This window comes from Dasypus novemcinctus, chromosome 19 (assembly GCF_030445035.2).
Source record: "Dasypus novemcinctus isolate mDasNov1 chromosome 19, mDasNov1.1.hap2, whole genome shotgun sequence".
In the NCBI taxonomy this organism is placed as follows: domain Eukaryota; kingdom Metazoa; phylum Chordata; class Mammalia; order Cingulata; family Dasypodidae; genus Dasypus; species Dasypus novemcinctus.
Genome location: NC_080691.1, coordinates 48670361 through 48685262, shown reverse-complemented (window position 1 = coordinate 48685262; position 14902 = coordinate 48670361). Strand labels below are relative to the sequence as shown.

The window sequence follows — 14902 nt, the reverse complement described above, 5'->3', positions numbered from 1 at the left end:
CGTACACGCTGCAGAAGCCTCCCAAATTAAAACAGACCATCCCGGCTGTGTCCCATGTAAACTTCTAGCTATCACCGGGTTTCTTTGAGTCTATTCATAAGAAGATGGCAAATACCTGTCTCCTTGGCGGTTTTCTGCTTTCTCTCTTTTTCCATGTGAAATGAAGTGTATATTATCTCATTATCCCTTTTAAACAACTGAATCTGATCTTGATAAAAGGACTTCTGTAAGAGTTTTATTATCAGAAGACAAAACATATGCCATATTTTCAATAAAAAATTACACATGCCAAATAATTTCCACGTTTTAATATCCACAAAGGCCTAACAAGTCAAAGAACCATTTAATAGCAATGAAAAGGCAAAGGAGGACTACTGAACTCATTAGTCACAAATGAGTAAATTACTGAATTGATTAACAGGTGTTCCAAGTTTCAACCCAAGTTCGAAAACAATGAACCATGGGCCAAGAATTGTCTAATGGTAAGAGAAATGGTAACTTTTGAATGTCAGGGACCTGGGAAAGTGTAGGCAAGAAAGTCCTAATTCTATGACAAAAGGGGAAGCAAACAGAACAACATGTTTCATATAAATCAACTTTTCTGAGCACTGTGTGCCTGGTATTAGTCTAGTTGAAGCATTCTACAAGTATTAACCCTTTCAGCCCTGTGGGGGGTATTACTGTTTTTAACTCCATGATACAGAGGAGAAAATGGAGGCAGAAATGAATAACTCTACAGGGAACAAACAAAGCTAGTGAAAGGTTCAGGTTTGAATCCAGGCAACTTAACTCAAAGACCACCCTTGTCTCCACTTATACTGCCTCTCAACAACCCTATGATTCTCTATGGACTTGGATTTGCCAGGAAACACTAGCATCCAGTCAGAGGATGACAGGGTTTCATTACCCTTCGAAGCTTTGAGAGGCTTGAGGTCCAAGGACTTGAAAATGGCCCGGCTCCTTTCACAGAACACACAACAGTAATGTACATTCCACTGAAAACTTTTTATTGGCCTTTTGGATAGAAATGGGGATTTATTTTCCAGGAAGGATGATGCCATCATACTTCTGGAACCAGCGCGTGGCCTCCTCTTTGCTGATTCTGTGTTTGGCCTCAGTGCAGTCTGTTCTGTGCTGCTTGTCTGCGATGCTGAACCCTGGCTTACCCAGCACCACATAGAAGTCCAGGCCGTCGATACCAATGCTTTGGCCATGTTTGATCCCCTGATCAATGTGTTCCTGGATCCCAAAACCAAAGTTTCCAGTATCTGAGAAGTTATTTTTTCTTTCTTTTTTTAAAAAATTAATTAATTAATTTCTCTCCCCTTCCCACCCCCAGTTGTCTGTTCTCTGCGTCTATTTGCTGCGTGTTCTTCTTTGTCCACTTCTGTTGTTGTCAGTGGCACGGGAATCCGTGTTTCTTTTTGTTGCGTCATCTTGCTATGTCAGCTTTCCATGTGGGCAGCGCCATTCTTAGGCAGGCTGAACTTTCTTTCATGCCGGGCGGCTCTCCTTACAGGGTGCACTCCTTGCGTCTGGGGCTCCCCTACGCAGGGACACCCCTGCATGGCAGGGCACTCCTTGCGTGCATCAGCACTGTGCATGGGCCAGCTCCACACGGGTCAAGGAGGCCCGGGGTTTGAACCGTGGACCTCCCATGTGGTAGATGGATGCCCTAACCACTGGGCCAAGTCTGCTTCCCAGAGAAGTTATTTTTTCTTAACTCGTATTCTCACACCTTTAGACCTTTCTCCAAGGTCTCCTTGGCCCTATTGACTGTGCAGTGGGTGGCAGTCTTTTCATTCTCCTGATATCAAAGGATCTGACAGTATCTAGCTTTAGAGAACAAAGGGATCTGGCCTGTGAGCTGCTCCAGCACTTGGCTGCTCAGGTCAATCTGTCTACACTCTCCCCAATGCATATGTTGAGGCAGAGCTTGTGGATGCAAATTTCCCATGTGGGGTTCTCCTTTTCACCCTGATCCTGCACGGTGATGAAGAACAGGAAGAGCTGCTTTCTCTTTTTTCCCTTCCCTTCCCCTCCCCTGCCCCGGTGTTTTTGCTGTATGTGTCCATTTGCTGGGCAATCTTCTGTATCTATTTCTCTTTTTGTTTTCTCATCATTCTCCTCTAGAATTCACCAGGGTTTCATCCTGGGGACCTCTGATGTGGAGAGAGGTTCCCTGTCAATTGTGTCACCTCAATTCCTGGTCTCTGCTGCTCTTCACCTTGACTCTCCCCTTTATCTCTCTTTTGTTGTGTCATCATCTTGTGTGACTTGCTTGCGCCGGCACTTGGCTCGCCGCCTGGGCACACGACTCACCTGTGTGGGTACTCACATGGGCACTCGGCTCGCCGTGTGGGCACTTAGCTCACCACATGGGCGCTGGCTCGCCACATAGGCACACTTTTTCTTCTTTCTTACCAGGAGGCTGTAGGGATTGAACCTGGGTCCTCCCATATGTGAGCAGAGGCCCTGTCACCTGAGCCACATCTGCATCCCTGCTTTTTCTTTTTTTTTAAAAAGTTTGTAATTGTCTTTTTTTTGGAAGATACATAGATCACACAAAATGTTACATTAAAAAATAAAGAGGTTCCCATATACCCGCCCCCCCCCCCCCCTTGAAAGCATTCCAGTTGGACTTTAGTCCCTCATAATTGGTTTTGTTAGGGTCTCCAGTGACTTCCTTCCTGCTAGTTTCAGTGGTTTCAATCTAATCATTTTGTTGTACTTCTCAACAGCCTGTGACATCAATAACCACTTCCTCTGAAGCCCTTCCTTGGTATCTAGGACACTACACTTCAGTGGCCTTCCTCAGTCTCCTTTGCTGGACTTACCTCCCCTCTCCCAGACTTCTGTTGATTGGCCATGCCCAGTGTTTCTTCTCCATTTATGTTCTCCCAAAATGATTTTATCCAGTCATCCTAAGGTGATCTCTTGGTCTTTTGTCATCATCAGCTGCCTATCAGACATCCCCCCTTGGAGGTCTGAGAGATCTCAAATTTAACATGTCTAAAACAGAACTCTTAATTTTCACCCCAGAACCTGCTCCTCCTCCGTCTTCCCTCTCAGGTCAGAAGCCTTGAAGTCAGCTTTGATATCTTGTTCCCTCAGCTGTCCAGCTCTGTCTTCCAGTCCATTAGCAAGTCCTGCTGGCTCTTGTAGGAACCAGTTGCTTCTCAACTGGTCCACCTCTCTAACTCCTTCTTGGATCTTTATAGTCACTCCCCTACCCCCCCCCCCGCCATCCCCCCCAGTGATTTTTCTGCTTCCTGTTTTGCTGCTTCTCCCTCCACACAGTAGCCAGAATGAACCTTTTTAAGATTTTTGTAGATCATAGCAGGGCCCTGCTCAGAATCCTCCAACAGCTTTCCATCCTACTTGGAACAGATCCAGAGTCTTTACCATGGCCTGCCAGGTCCTTCCTGGCACCACCTACATGTCCGCCTTCACCTGTGTCACACCCCCCTGTGCATACTCTTCTCCAGTGACATCCCCTTTCTTCTGGAGCACACCGAGCTTTCCCTGCCCCTGGGCTTTCAGGTGTGATGTGCCTGCTGGGCCCACTGCCTGGAAAGCCCTTCCTTCAGGTCTCCATGTGGCTGGTGCCTTCGTGGCATCGGGTGTTCTGTTACCTTCAGGTAACATTTCCTTCAGAGCAAAGCTAGACTGTTTGTGTCTGTTTACTAGCTTGCCTGTGGCTCCCCCTCTCTGTTGTGTTCATCACTATGTACCTGGTGCATAGTTGGTGTTTAGTAAGCATTTGCTAAATGAGGGAATGATTGTTATCAATCACTTACTTCTGAAGACTCTGTCCTTTCTGTTAAGGGATGGTGGTGGTAACTTGTTCTCTCTTTTCTTTCTTTTTTTTTTTTTTTTTAAGATTTATTTTTTATTTGTTTCTCTCCCCCCGCAGTTGTCTGCTTTGTGTCCATTCGCTGTGTATTCTTCTGTGTCTGCTTGTATTCTTGTCAGCAGCACTGGGAATCTGTGTCTCTTTTTGTTGTATCATCTTGCTGTGTCAGCTCTCCCTGTGTGCAGCCCCACTCCTGGGCAGACTGCACTTTTTTCATGCTGGGCGGCCCTCCTTTGGTGCCTACTCCTTGCATGTGGGGCTCCCCTACACAGGGGACACCCTGTATGGCATTGCACTCCTTGCAAGCATCAGCACTGTGCATGGGCCAGCTTCACCACACGGGTCAGGAGGCCCCGGGTTTGAACCTTGGACCTCCCATGTGGTAGTTGGATGCTCTATTCATTGAGCCAAATCCGCTTTCCTCTCTTTTCTTCAGGTACATTACCTGTGCTGAATACACTCACTTCTATGGTGGCAAGAAAGCAGGTAAGGTGTGAAGGCTTCCTGTAACGCCCCCCAGGGTGGGGGGAAGTGGTTATTAAGGAGTGGTAGCTTAACTCTGAAAGTGAGCCTATATAAATGGACAAGAATGCAGAAACTATAGTAGACAAATGGACTGAGGGACCTAGGCAGCTCACAGATGAGTAAATATAGCAAGACATATGGCAAAGCATTTAATCTCAGTAGTGATTTTTTGTAAGATAGGTTAAGATAGCATTTTTTTGTTTATCAAGGAATAATCAAGAGAACAGTAATATTAGGAGTAGGTGTTGCTCTGTGGTTGAGCACCTGCTTCCCATGTATGAGGTCCCAGGTTCAGTCCCTGGTACCTCCTTGAAAAAAAGAAGGAAAAAAAAAAATACCTAAAGCTGTCCAGGCTGCAGTAGAGAGAGGACTGTCATAAATTGCTAGTGGGAATAAAGTGGCCCAGCTGTCTTGGAAAGTAAAGAACTAGAACATAAGCCTTTGTTAAGATTATGACAGAAACCTTGGCTTAAGCAAAAGTTGTCTTTTTCCTCTCCTTTGTATGTACCCCATGTGTTTTGGTTATACCTATTAAGAGTGTTTTAATCCACAGCAGTTGCTGTCTTAGGTAATCTAAATGTATTTTTTTCCTTAAAATGTAATTGAATTGTTGGCAGGAGTGCACAGTTGAAATTTGTTTATGGGATACATTTTCTTTTTCTTTTATTTAATAGATATCCCCCAAACAAATTTTCGTCGTTTACCTTTTGACCACTGCAGGTAAGATATTTGACAGGTTTATTTTTCCCTTGTCATTATTCTCTGATATGCAATCGTTTGATAATAAATCAGATCCTCAGATATCCAGGTGTGGGCTCCGCCTGTGTTCCTCCACCTCAGTCTTCCCCCAGCCTAGGAGAAGGTGTACCCAATAGTCACAACCAGTAGTGATTATTTTCTGCTTTTTTTGTGTCCATGTTCACATACATTGTCTAAGTTCATTCCTACCTTCGGAGGCATGTAGAGCTTGTCATTAAGTCTATTTGTTTTTTTTTTTTTTTTTTTTTTTAAAGATTTATTTTTATTTATTTAATTCCCCTCCCCTCCCCCGGTTGTCTGTTTTCTGTGTCTTTTTGCTGTGTCTTGTTTCTTTGTCCGCTTCTGTTGTCGTCAGCTGCACAGGAAGTGTGGGCGGCGCCATTCCTCGGCAGGCTGCTCCCTCCTTCGCGCTGGGCGGCTCTCCTTATGGGTGCACTCCTTGCGCGTGGGGCTCCCCTACGCGCGGGACACTCCTGTGTAGCACGCACTCCTTGCGCGCATCAGCACTGCGCATGGGCCAGCTCCCATTAAGTCTATTTGTACAGCGGAGAAAACTGGAGCTTAGAAGAACAAAGTACCTCCCCCAAGTGTCACATCCAAGAAGTGTGGTGCCTGAGTCTGAACCTAACTGTCTGATTCCAGCCCTGTGCCTTTAACCCTTTACCCTTAGCCCAGATTCTCAGTAGTGGCTGCCACACTAAGAGTAAAAACGCCACGAGGCTCTTCTGCCCTTACCTAGGAACTCAGATTATGGGTGGGGGTGGCGAGGGATCCTGGTACAGAGCTACCGAATGCTTGTTTCCAGCCCTAATTGGTATGTTTATGAGCAGAAGGATGGGTCTCTTGGAAAACAAACCCCCAGAGCAAAGGGACTGTGGGAGTGAGCAGATCGGGTAGTCCTTCTGGATCTGTGTTCCCCCAAGTGTGAGCCATGGCCGTCTCTGCCCTTGAGGAGCTCCCTGCGTGGAGCTCAAGGGCAGAGAGGGCTTCAGAACACTTGTGTCCACACAGGCCCCTCTGCGTGAGCCTTGATCCTTGCATGACAAAGCTGTCCCAGTAATTCTGGTCAGACAGCACAGTGCCATGAGAAAGGAGCAAGGGCTCTGCACCCAGGTATGCGGCCCTGTACCAGGCCTCCCCAGATCTACCCAGGCCCCCCACAGCCTCCCCTGCAGTGCAGTGAGGCCTTTTCTACTCACCAGTACCTGCAGGGTGAAAAAGTGAGGCCCAGGCATTGTGTCATTGGCTGGGATCCCATACCACCCCACTGCTTGCCACTCAGGTTTTGTTGTCACCTCGTGGGAAAGCAGTCTTACTCAGATTGAATATGGGGCTTTTCCAGGATGGGAACTCTCCCTTGTATGCAGTACTGGAAGGGATTTCATCCTTGATTCCCATTTCCTCCAGAGGGCCTCTGATCTATGTCTGGTCCATTTTTTTTAACTGCCTTGGGTTATGGGTAAAAATGTGTTTTGAAAATGTGCCCCCTCAGCTTGTTCTTGAGAGGAGTTGCCCAGACATCCTGATGATATCTGGAACGTGCCTTGGTCCCAGGTCCTGCTCTGGGTCAGTCACCAGCAGTGCCACCACCTCTGCTGAAGTTAGATTAGATGATTGAGCTGATGAGAGCAGTGGTAAGGGGGCCCAAAGAGGGCTTCCTCGGGGGAGGACCTGATCATAGCCTGGGTGGATCCAGCTGCTGGGGACTGACCTGTGCTGACCAGAGTCACAGGTGACCAATGTACAAAGCAGAAACCAAATTATGCAGGGCTCTGGACAGCTTGTGACAGAAACCCATGGCAGAAGAAAGGGTATTGGCTCAAGGAAGTTCACCAAGATGTATTTGCTCTTCATCTGGTGATTGTACTTTTCCCTACATTGACTGCTTTCTTGAGCAGACTATCTCTGTGAGGTGGAGAATGGCATGTGACAACTCTGGGCCTATACAGGCGCCTCGACTGCCATTTCCATGTCTCAGAACTCCCTGAGGGCTCCCAGCAACTCAGGTCCTGCCTGGGTCACATGCCCACCCCTTGGCCCCCGCTGTCAACAGGGGAATGTGGAGGAACTGTGTGCACCCTGGTCAGGGAGAGGCCAGGCATGCAGACCCGATAGCCCCGCCAGAAGCGCTCGGGCTGGGGGAGGGCAGAGCTCCCTTGCAAAGCTTGGCCTGCCTGCCATGTGATGTTTCAGAGCGCGGAAGCCAGTCTTGTCGCCCCAGGACTACCGCCAGTCACCTCTTTTGGACATGAACATGATAACTAAACTATTATGTGACTAAGCGAAGGATGCGGAGGAGTCTGGCTCCCTCGGCGCCTCTCCTGGGCCCCAGACCTTGTGCTGACTAGTTTGTGCTGGGGGCATAGACTGGCAGCTTGTGAAGGGCAGAGTGGGGTGGGGGTCCCTCTGGTCCTGGCACCCAGCACCAGCTGTGCTGTGGAGCCCCAGGAATTGTTGAAGGAAGGAGGAGCATAGGGAATAGTTGCATGAGTCATGCAGGCATGGCATGGTCCCATGTGCCCAGTGCTGACCAGGAGTGATGCATGTCCTTTTTCAGTCTCTCTCTGCAGCCCTTCGTCTACCCTGTGTGCACCCCTGAAGGCGTCGTCTTTGACTTGCTGTGAGTTTTCCCTACAATTTTGAGATTGTTGACACCTACTAAGGAAGGGGATATTGGGCCAACTTGAGGGCTTGTGGCTCCAGGCCTAGAAATGCCAAGGTCCCCAGACTCCTGGTCCCTGCAGCCCTGGAGTCCTGCATGGGTCTCTTGGGAACCCAGGAGGGACTGACATGGCCTCAGGGACCTGGCAGAAGAGCTGCTGTTACCCCAGGCTGGCAGCTTCAGCTGGCAGGTGCTGCTGTGTCCCTTGCCTGGAATGCCAACCCAGGGGGCCTGTGATTCTAATTGGTGCACGTGTAAATTGTTTGAAACGTTTTTAGTGGAGTATTTTTGGCTTTTCAAAAACAGAGCCATAATTACAGTGCATGTTCTTCCAGGCTGTTTTGAAGCACTAATGCCCGGTTTTCATGTCCTAGCATAAGCCAAATTCTATAATTTTCTAGGGTTTCAGGCTCATTTTAGAAAAGTCGGAAAAACTACAAAACAAAAAGAGATTTACCATTATCCCACTATTGAAGATAACACTGCTTTTAAACATGCACTTTTCTTTATTCTGTGAACTTATAATAATTTATCCACAACTATAGTAAAAAAACCTTGAACATATTTTGAAACCCGTTTATCCAGAAATACTCCCCCACTTTCTCTCACAAGGCAAAGAACTCTTGCACTTGTTTCTGATATCAAGAGATCATGTGGAGCCGCACACTTTCCAAGACTTAAAAAAAAAAAAAACAACTTTTCCCTGAAACTAACTTTCCAGGACTGGGATGGTATTACCAGGCCAAACCTAATGCCATTGTGATGCTTTTCTGTTTTGTCGTCTCTTCAGAAGCATCGTGCCTTGGCTTAAGAAGTATGGGACCAACCCCAGCAATGGAGAGGTAGGTGGCTGTTCAGGATTGTAAGTGATACTGGTGAAAGCTATCCTCCTGCCTTTGATTTGGTCCAGTGGTTTCTAAGTGTCCACATGGGTGTGGTGGAGAACCATTTGCAAGGCACAGCAAGAGGGGCTGTCCCTTCTCTCTTACATCACACACCCATTCCTCTTGGGAAACGTTCTCTACCTGTGCATGGCTGTCCAGGTGTGCGTGGCTGTCCACATGTGCACGCCCTCTTTGCCTGGGTCTTGGATGAGATCGTACTGTGTGAGGTTTATAGTGCTCCTTGCTTTACCTGTCTGACTGGATCAGGGAGAGCTGTACTCTTCAGTGCAGGGAGCACGTCCTTACTCTTACGGCTGTCTGGAATTTCTCTACATGGGGTACCGTGATGAATTCATTCATGTGTAATGAATAACTGTGGCCCAGAGTGCTTCTGGGGCACATGTGTGAGGGTTTGGCTGGAACTGCAGGCTCAAAGGGTGGGTGCATTTTAGATTTAATTGCTTTCGGAAAATTGTTCTCCAAAGATGAGGTACCATTTTACTTTCTACCAGTAGCAGGGAAAAGAATGCCTGTTTCCCCACACCCTCAATAAAAACTGGATATCATGTTTTTATTTTTAACTTTTTATTTTTAAATAATTTCAGACTTACAGGACAAAAATATTTATTATTTGCAAAAGTAAACCTCATGCAGAGAATTCCAACATACCCCTGCGGCCACAGGTACCCAGAGACACTAATATATGTGTGTGTGTATTTTGTTTGTTTTTTTCTTTTTTTGAGGAGGTAGCTCAGTGATTGAGCACCTGCTTCCCATGTATGAAGTTCTGGATTCAATCCCCAGTACCTCCCCCCCCAAAAAAAATATATATATATATATTATGCAATAAAATCCAAATTTTAAGGATTTCAAATTACATTATATTTCATCTCTAGAATGAAATTGAACCATTTTGGAATCAGAGAAAAGGCATAGATGAATACTGACATCCCTTGAAACTAACTTTATTAAGAAAACAATTTCTCTGTAAACCATCTGTCCTTTATGTAACATGGTGAAATGTTATCTACTTTGGCAATAGCTGTTTCCTTAAAAGAATGAAAAAAAATAATAGTAGTTTTGCTACTTTCTTAAGTTTTTAAAAAATGGCATTTTATCTTTAGATAAAAAATGTAAAAGTTCAGAAAAAGCTATGGCAATGGGAGCTGCAGGTACCAAAAGTCAGCATATATGTCTAATTTAAGTGATATCACTCTGAAAATAAAGAGGTGAAAAAAGGCGTTTTCATGGCATTTTTTTCCTCATAAACTATTGAAATTGGTTAAGGATTTCCAGTAGTTAATTAAAATTTCAGGAGAGAAATAGTACAGCAGACAAAACATGCTCACATTACAAGACCTCAGTTCCAGAATTTCAAAAAGGAAACCTCTAAGAATGAATGGTTGTGATTTTATTAAGAGCAGGAATTCTTGGCCTTCCTCTGTTAGTCCACCTTCACTATCAAAGCTTTAAGTTCATCACAAATTAACAGTAATTAGCCTGAGATATTTAAAGTGTGGCTGTACTCTTAAATTTAATGGCAATTTTTTTCAAATATTATCTTATTTCCACTTTAGCACAGTCAGTGACTAAAGTAGTATTTGCTGCAATATGATCACATAAAATCTTGAAAAAATCCATCGGCCTTTTGAAATAGTTCCTAATTCCTCCATTTCTATTAAAATAGGAGCCACACAAAGATTCGCAAGAGTGTTATCTGGTCAGATCCAAACAGAGGTCCTTAACCTTTGTTTTCCATCAAGAATTATCAAATTGACACAGAGCAGACAACTGCGGGGGGGGGGGGGGGAGAGAAAAATTTTCAAACCCTGGTATAAATAAGATGCTGATTATTTGTGGTACACTAGGTTCACATTTTTTAGCTTTTTCTTTTTTTTTAAAAAAGGTTTGTTTATTTATTTATTTCTCTCCCCTTCCCCCCCCACCCCAGTTGTCTGTTCTCTGTGTCTGTCTGCTGCGTCGTCGTCTTTGTCTTTGTCCGCTTCTGTTGTCAGCGGCACGGAAATCTGTGTCTCTTTTTGTTGCATCATCTTGTTGTGTCAGCTCTCTGTGTATGCGGCACCATTCCTGAGCAGGCTGCACTTCCTTTCGTGCTGGGCGGCTCTCCTTATGGGGCACACGTCTTGCGCGTGGGGCTTCCCTACGCAGGGGACACCCCTGTGTGGCAGGGCACTCCTTGCGCGCATCAGCACTGCGCATGGGTCAGTTCCACATGGGTCAGGGAGGCCCGGGGTTTGAACCACAGACCTCCCATGTGGTAGACGGACGCCCTAACCACTGGGCCATGTCTGCCGCCCTCAAAATTTATTTTTTTCTCTTCCTTTCCCCTGCCCCCAGTTGTCCGCTCTTCTGTCCATTCACTGCGTGTTCTGTGTCTTCTTGGATTCTTGTTGGCAGTACCGGGAATCTGTGTCTCTTTTTTGTTTTGTCATCTTGCTGCGTCAGCTCTTCATGTGTGCGGGGGACACCCCTGCGTGGCACGGCGCTCCTTGCACACATCAGCACTGCACATGGGCCAGCTCATCACACGGGTCAGGAGGCCCTGGGTCTGAACCCTGGACCTCCCATGTGAGGTGAACGCTCTATCAGTTGAGCCAAATCCACATCCCTCGAGCTTTTAATGAAACTGAGCAAAATTTCACAAAGTTTAACTTAATATGCCTCAACACAACTGTGAGGTAGTTAAGTAAAACAGTCCTACCCATTTTAATACATAATGAAGATATGTAGATATCTTAATAATAAGAATGGGTAGATGACATACTCCTACTTTAAGCGATGAAAATAAAGCAGAGACTTGGGGTCTCCTCTGTAGTTTTAACCCAAAGGAAATGAAATTTAACTTTCTAATCCTTCTAAAAAAAGTATGCCATTTAAGATTTTGTCCTTTTTTTTTTTTTTACACTAGCATATTAGCTATAGTACCATCTTTCAGAGTTGACACTCTTTTCGTCAATAATTTGGGAAACTGGTCACAACCAAACTAGGCCTCTGCCTCTACCCGAATCAATACAAAATTAAGACATTATCTTCTGATAACTAAAATTTTATGTGACATTTTTATTTTAGGCTGTAAAAACAAAACAATAAAACAATTCTTTAAATATCTTGTCAAATGATGTAAATTTATCTTTTCCAGAGAAGCGGAAGGCCTATCGTACCACAAAGAAAAAAATGCTTGTTTAATGGAGTTTAAAATTTAAATGTGCGGTTAAATTGTAAGGTGCTAATTTATGAAATTAATTAGGTTTAGTCACTCTGTGATAGCCAATAACCACAATGTGAAAGTTAGATTTCCTCACAAAACATAAAAATTTATAAACTGATAGTTGTGGCCTTACTGGAAATTATTATTATTATTATTATTTTTAGGACCACACCATTTTATGGCAGGACTTCTAGGGGTAGAGGAAGGGGTGGGAACGAGGTCCGACATCAGCAAACCGGCAGGGATCTCCTGATCTCGCAGTTGTGGAAAGCTCACTGAAAATTCTTAACCCTATACTTATCTCACCAAGTTAAAAAAAAATCTTTTTAGTGAAAGTCATTGCATTTCTATAACAAAGTAATGAAAGTCACAGCTAAAGTAAATGGACTTAAACCCATTCAACTACAGGCTGAAAAAATACTTTGGTTCTTCAGGAAAAAATTTTGCAGAGCAAGAAATTTGTTTCACTTAATAGTTGTTAAATTTCTTAGCTGTGCTTTAATGGTTACATGTAAAAAACACTGCACAAGAACCGAACTATGTAAGTAATTAATGAACATGCTTGAGACTGTGCGTTCAACATATCTGGCAGGAAAATTATAGTTACAACATTAGGTAAGACAGATTGGTCTTTAAAATACGAGTTCCCCTCCTTTAAAAAAAATTAATTATAAGCCTACATGTAAATAATGTTGTTTTAGGCTGTTACAGCACAGGTTATTCTCATACATCCTGCTGCTCTGCTGCTTGCACTTGGCTGGGTTTTATTCCCTCTTGGGGTCTTAGTCTGGATTATTTTCCTCATCGTCTTCCCTGTCATCATCTGCTTCTTTGCTATCATCATCATCGTTGTCATCATCCTCCAAAGCTTCACCAGTAAAGTCTAACATTCATCTTGGGATGTATGCTCATATAAAAATTGACCAATTCTAGAGTCTGCAGCAAGGATAGCTGTAGCTTCATCATCCAGGTCTCCACTCTCAGGAAGTTCAGGAGTAAACATTAAAAGAGTCGTTGGAAACGGTTTTAGTCACAGTACAAACTATCCCATGTCCCTTGTGTTTCTGCTGCTTTTTCATGGTTTTCAAAGTGATGGTATTTCCTTCTTTCCAATCTGTCTGGCACCCTGTACAACCCATAATTTCTGGTCCATCAAAAGGAAAAGGAGAGAACAAAGGGGCTCAAGCAAAAAGGAAAGGGGGTGGTGTGAAGTGGATGTGGCTCAAGTGATTGAGCTTCCGCCTACCACATGGGAGGTCCCAGGTTTGGTTCCTGGTGCCTCCTGGAGAAGATGAACAAGACAGTGAGCTGGTGCAATAGGCTGGCATGGCGAGCTGACACAACAAGATTAAACAAGAGACCCAGGAAACAATGAGAGAGACAACAAAGCAGGAAGTGGAGGTGGCTCAAGCAATTGAGCACCTCTCCCATGTTAGAGGTCCCAGGTTCGGTTCCCAGTGCCTCCTAAAGAGAAGATGGGCAGACATAGGGAGCAGACAGAGCAAACAATGAGGATGGGGGATAAATAAATCTAAAAAATATAAAAGAAAAAGGAAAAATTAAATCTTTAGGGGAAAAAAAAAAGGAAAGGGAGAAGCAGAAATGGCTCAAGCAGTGAGTGCCTGCTTCCCATGTGGGAGGTCCCAGGTTTGGTTCCCGGTGCCTCCTAAAAACAAAAATGAAAAAAATACTCAGAGGAGCTAATGTGGCTCAGTGGTTGAGTGCCTGCTTCCCATGTATGAGGTCCTGGGTTCAATCCCTGGTACCTCCTTAAAAAAAAATCAGAAACATCTGGTTCTGATCTCATCCTGTATGTCTTTGTTAGCACTTCATTTGTGAAATGCTCACTGGGTGCAAAGTGAAGTTCTAAGACAAAGCTCATAGGCTGCCTGGCATCTGAGAGCTTCACTTTAAGGTCCTTCAAGTGGATAGGTTCACCATGTTCCCGAACCATATCACTGAGCAAGTCAACATCCTTAAAAACAGTCACCCAAAATTCAGGAATTCCTCTGGGACTTTGTTTTTCTTCATCCTTTTTCTTTCAGTTCCTCCAAAATTCCATCTTCCTTATCTTCTGTATGTTCATAAATTGCACCAGTGATCTCAAATTGCTTATCAAATAGAGGCTGATAGCCAACATACCTTCTTTCAAGATCATGAACTTCCTCAGAGAATTTGGCTTCTATCTGTGCTCATTTAACTTGGAGATTTTCATGGGCATTCACTCATCTTTTTTTTTAAAATTATTTAATTTAATTCTCCCTGTCCCTTGTCATTTGCACTTCCTATCTGCTCTCTGTGTCTGTTCATTATGTGCTCTGTCAGCTTGTCGTCTTTTTAGGAGGCACCGGGAACCAAACCCAGGACCTCCCATGTGGGAGGGAGGTGCCGAATTGCTTGAGCCACCTCTGCTCCCTGCTTGTTGTGTCCCATTGTGTTTCCTCATTGTGTCTCCTTGTTGCATCATCTCGTTGCGTCAGCTTGCTGTCTTGCTCATCTTTAGGAGGCACTGGAAACCAAACCCCAGACCTCCCATGTCATAGGTGGGCATCCAGCTGCTTGAGTCATATCTGCTTCCCATTCAGTCATCTTTTAACTACCTAGGCAAGCTTTCCCATTGGTGTTTCTACCAGACCATCAAGTCTTTACTGACAGGCTGCGAGAATCTGAGGATTCTGCATCATTTGAACAGTCAACTGGTGTTCTTTGATTTCTCTTTCTTCACCAGTTTCTTCTACTTCGACATCATCCAAATCTTGACCAAGTTCCAACTGTTCTTTTTTTTTTTTTTTTTTAATTTATTTCTCTCCCTTCCCCTGCCCACAGTTGTCTGCTCTCTGTCCATTTGCTGTGTGCTTCTGTGACCGCTTCTATCCTTATCAGCGGCACCAGGAATCTGTGTCTCTTTTTTTTTTTTTTTTTAAAGATTTATTTATTTATTTATTTTTATTTATTTAATTCCCCTCCCCTCCCCCGGTTGTCTGTTT

At 44.6% G+C, this 14902-nt stretch overlaps 1 protein-coding gene and 2 pseudogenes across 2 annotated transcripts in view; 1 reads left to right on the top strand and 2 right to left on the bottom strand.

Moving 5' to 3' along the window:
• PPIL2 (peptidylprolyl isomerase like 2) overlaps positions 1-14902 on the top strand; it is a 61840-nt gene that overhangs the window by 818 nt on the left and 46120 nt on the right. For both annotated transcript variants that reach the window (XR_011646534.1, XM_058281751.1), the window contains exons 2-5: positions 4293-4342; positions 5056-5101; positions 7698-7760; positions 8593-8644. Coding sequence is in view for 1 of the 2 variants with exons in the window: in XM_058281751.1 (XP_058137734.1) it covers positions 4293-4342; positions 5056-5101; positions 7698-7760; positions 8593-8644 (211 nt within the window). In the remaining variant the exon portion in view is untranslated. The remainder of the gene's footprint in view (positions 1-4292; positions 4343-5055; positions 5102-7697; positions 7761-8592; positions 8645-14902) is intronic.
• On the bottom strand, positions 1000-2870 carry LOC139437026 (large ribosomal subunit protein uL5-like; annotated as a pseudogene).
• Positions 12698-14146, bottom strand: LOC139437025 (nucleosome assembly protein 1-like 1 pseudogene; annotated as a pseudogene).